This window comes from Psammomys obesus, unplaced genomic scaffold (genome assembly GCF_907164565.1).
Source record: "Psammomys obesus unplaced genomic scaffold, mPsaObe1.curated_primary_1811, whole genome shotgun sequence".
NCBI lineage: Eukaryota > Metazoa > Chordata > Mammalia > Rodentia > Muridae > Psammomys > Psammomys obesus.
In genome coordinates this window covers 1,563,893-1,567,688 of record NW_026596158.1, presented here as the reverse complement: position 1 = coordinate 1,567,688, position 3,796 = coordinate 1,563,893, and the positions used below count along the sequence as shown (strand labels likewise).

At 51.6% G+C, this 3,796-nt stretch overlaps 1 protein-coding gene across 1 annotated transcript in view; it reads left to right on the top strand.

Annotated features, from left to right (window-relative positions):
• The window catches only part of Ryr1 (ryanodine receptor 1), a 109,492-nt gene that overhangs the window by 26,244 nt on the left and 79,452 nt on the right, over nt 1–3,796 (top strand). The window contains exons 26-27 of the mRNA XM_055594688.1: nt 861–1,035; nt 1,158–1,366. Coding sequence (XP_055450663.1) covers nt 861–1,035; nt 1,158–1,366 — 384 coding nt within the window. The remainder of the gene's footprint in view (nt 1–860; nt 1,036–1,157; nt 1,367–3,796) is intronic.

The following is a 3,796-nucleotide window of genomic DNA, read 5'->3' as shown; positions in this document are numbered from 1 at the left end:
CCATCCATCCATCCATCCATCCATCCATCCATCCATCCATCCATCCATCACATACATATATCCATACATTTTTCCATGCATACATACTACTCACCATCATCCATCTATGTACTTATTTTGAGACAGGGTCTCTCCACATGGTCCTGGAACTCACTCTGTAGACCAGGCTGGCTTTGAGCTCACAGAGATCTGCCTGCCTCTGCCTCCTGAGTGCTGGGATTAGAGCCTTGCACCACTATACTCAGCTTTTTTTTTTTTTTTTTTTTTTTCCCAAGACAGGGTCTTGATGAATGACCCTGGCTGGCTTGGAACTTGCTGTTTAGCTCAGGCTTGCCTCAAACTCACAGATCTCCAGCCTGTCCTGAGTGCTGGGCATCACTGTGTCCGGCACTACCCATCCTTCAGTCTATCCCTCCATCTACCCGTCTATCCATCTGTCTACTGTTCATGTGTCATCTCCTCACGTTTTCCTCCTCCCTGGCATCCCTTTCCCCACCCAGCCAGCCCTGTGCCAACCTCACCCACCCACATCACTGTCCACCCTTCTGGGAACCTATGGGCCTGTGTGGAGGGTCTTGATAGGCTCATTTTTCCCTATGCCTTTGCTTACTCCTGTCCCAAGCCTTACACTAACGACCACCTTGGTGGTCTATCTACACTGCCAGGCAGCAGGAACTGGGGGAGATTAGTGAAGGAGATTTTAAGGTTCGTAGATGTGACCTTGAGGAAGATGAGGAGTTATCTTCTGTGTCACGTGTGCTGAATTTGATGCCGTGCGTGTCTCCCTGTGTGTGTCCTGGCTGCCCTCTGTCGCCATTTCTCTGCGTCTCTGCATCACGTGTTTCTGGGTTCTCTCACAGGGCCAGCGCTGGCACTTGGGCAGCGAGCCATTTGGGCGCCCCTGGCAGCCAGGTGACGTCGTTGGCTGCATGATTGACCTCACGGAGAACACCATCATCTTCACCCTCAATGGCGAGGTCCTCATGTCGGACTCGGGCTCGGAAACAGCCTTCCGAGACATTGAGATCGGGGACGGTGAGAGCTGAGACCGTGTCACGTGTCCCTCCTTCCGTGGTTCTCCCATCTTCCACAGCGTCTCCTTCCCACCATGCGCCTCACCGTCCTCCCACTCACCCCACCACTGTCCCTTCCCTCAGGCTTCCTGCCCGTCTGCAGCTTGGGACCCGGTCAGGTGGGCCACCTGAACCTGGGCCAGGACGTGAGCTCCCTGAGGTTTTTTGCCATCTGTGGCCTCCAGGAAGGCTTTGAGCCCTTCGCCATCAACATGCAGCGCCCGGTTACCACCTGGTTTAGCAAAAGCCTTCCTCAGTTTGAGCCTGTGCCCCTTGAGCACCCCCACTATGAGGTAAGAATGGGTCCCCAGTCACATGCTTATTCTTACTCTGTGCTGCTGAGGCCTGAACGCAGGGTGTGATGCAGGCTGGATAACTTATCTTCTTCTTCCTCTTTTGTGGTCAGTCCACAGAAGAATTTCCTCACTGGGGGATTCTAGGCAGGGGCTCTACTGCTGAGCCACACCCCAGCCCCTCACTGGGGGACCTACTGCCAAAATATATTTTCAATCCCTAGGATAACATCTTATAATTTATGTCCAAATTCCATTCTTCTTTGCACAATTCTCTTCTTCCTGTCTCTTCTATGCATAAAGTCATGGGAGGTGTCAGCATAATGGGCTCCCAGGGCTGCCTTCTAGAGTTCAGCTTCAACAGACAACTTTCCTTCTTCATCTATGAAACAAGAGACAGGAGCAAAGAAAATCATGGTTAAATGACCCCAGTGGAACCCGGTGTGGCACAAGCCTGTCATCCTAGCACTTAGAGGTGGAGGCGGAAGTTCACGGTATCCTTGGCTACATAGAGAGTTTGAGGCTAGCCTGGGCTACATGGGACCCTGTCTCAAGAAAGCAAAAAATAAGTAGGAGGAGGCAAAGGAGATGGAACAAATAGTTGGGACACTGTGACTCTTTACCCTAAAGAGTGAGAGAATGCAAGGCAATTATGTGTATCAGGAAATCAAACACTGACACACTATGGCCTAATTCCCGGACTAAATTTAAATTTGTCCAATTGTGGCAATCATTTTTCATTTCTTTTTTATTTTTTCCTGGACCAGCGTCCAATGCAAGGCCACATGCTCCATTTAGTGCTTAGGCCCTCTGGTCTCTGTGTAGAATGTGCCCGATATTTTCCCGTCTTTTTTGATTCTGACTTTAACTGCATTTTAGATGATTTATTTTACTTCATTTGTATGAATGTTTTGTCTGGGTGTGTATCTCAACTACCATATCTTCGCCAGCACCTGTAGAGGTCAGAGAGGGTGTCAGATGCCCTGGAACTGGAGTCATGGATGTTTGTGAATCTCCATGTGGGCGCTGGGAATGGAACCAGGGTCCTTTGCAACAGCAGCTAGTGCTCCTAACCACTGAGCCACCTCTCCATCCTGGCTTGGGCATTTTTGAAGACTACAGGCCAATGGTTTTGCAAAATGTCTGTCAGGTTAGGCTTAGGAGATGTTTAACTGTAATCAGGCTCATATGTGTGTGTGTGTGTGTGTGTGTGTGTGTGTTCTGCAGAAGTGGAGTTGTGCCCTCATTATATGAGGCCACTGTATCTTTCTGTTCTTGACTGTATTGGTTAACGTGTGCGGGTTTGGCCTGCCTGAATGCCTGCGTGCCTCAGGTGTGCCTGGTGCCCATGAAGGCGTCAGATTCCTGGAACTGGATCACAGGTGGTTGTGTGCCACCATCTGGATGCTGGGAATCAGGCCTGGCCCTCTGGAAGCATGGTCAGTGCTGAGCCATTTCACCTCTGCAGCCCGGAGGCTGCTATAGCTTATACTGTCAGCCTCCTGTACCACCGGGCCGTGGGTTCGGTACCCGAGGCGTCAATCAGCTGCCTGTCAAAAATAGATAAGACTTTGCCCCTGTATGAACAGGCGAACACTTTCTTCTCACCGTTATTCCCCAAAGCGCACAGCGGAACAGCCATTCCCGGCTGTGTTGCCTGACATCCGAATGTTTAAAGCATGGAGAGAAAGGCAGGGAACGCAGCTTCATGGTGGGATGTTTGCCTAGCATGTGCCGGGTTGGTCACAGCGCTGGAGAAGCTAAGAACCGTGTACAGAGTGTAAGGAGGTTGTGCGTGAGCTAGACATGAACACTGCCATCTTACAAGGGGCATCTGCAGACAGTCTGGAGCATCTCAGCATCCCACAGAACAGCTAAGCCGACTGGAGCCTCGGGCTGCTTGCGGGGACTCTGTCAGATTGCTCCCCGTTGCTGTTTTTCTCTCTGTAATCAACAAGTGACCAAGCAGCAAGACCAGCGTTGGCAGTGCGTGCCCGTTAACCTCAGCACTTGGGAGTAGAGGCAGGGAGGGAGGTCCGATGTTCAGGGGCATCTTTGTCTGCACAGTAAGTTTGAGGCCAGCCTAGGCTATGTGAGACCCAGTCCCAGAAATAACAAAAACTGGCGTGACATTAATCCCAGCACTTGGGAGGCAGAGACAAGTGAATCACTGTGTTTGAAGCCACCCTGGTCTACACAGAGAGTTCTGGGCTAGAGCCACACAGCAGGACCCTATCTCAAAACCAAACAGCAAACCAACAACAAAACAACCTCCACCACCTCCACCTCCACCACCACCTCCACCACCTCCACCTCCACCACCTCCACCTCCACCACCTCCACCACCTCCACCACCACCACCTCCACCACCTCCACCACCACCTCCACCACCTCCACCTCCACCACCTCCACCTCCACCACCTCCACCAC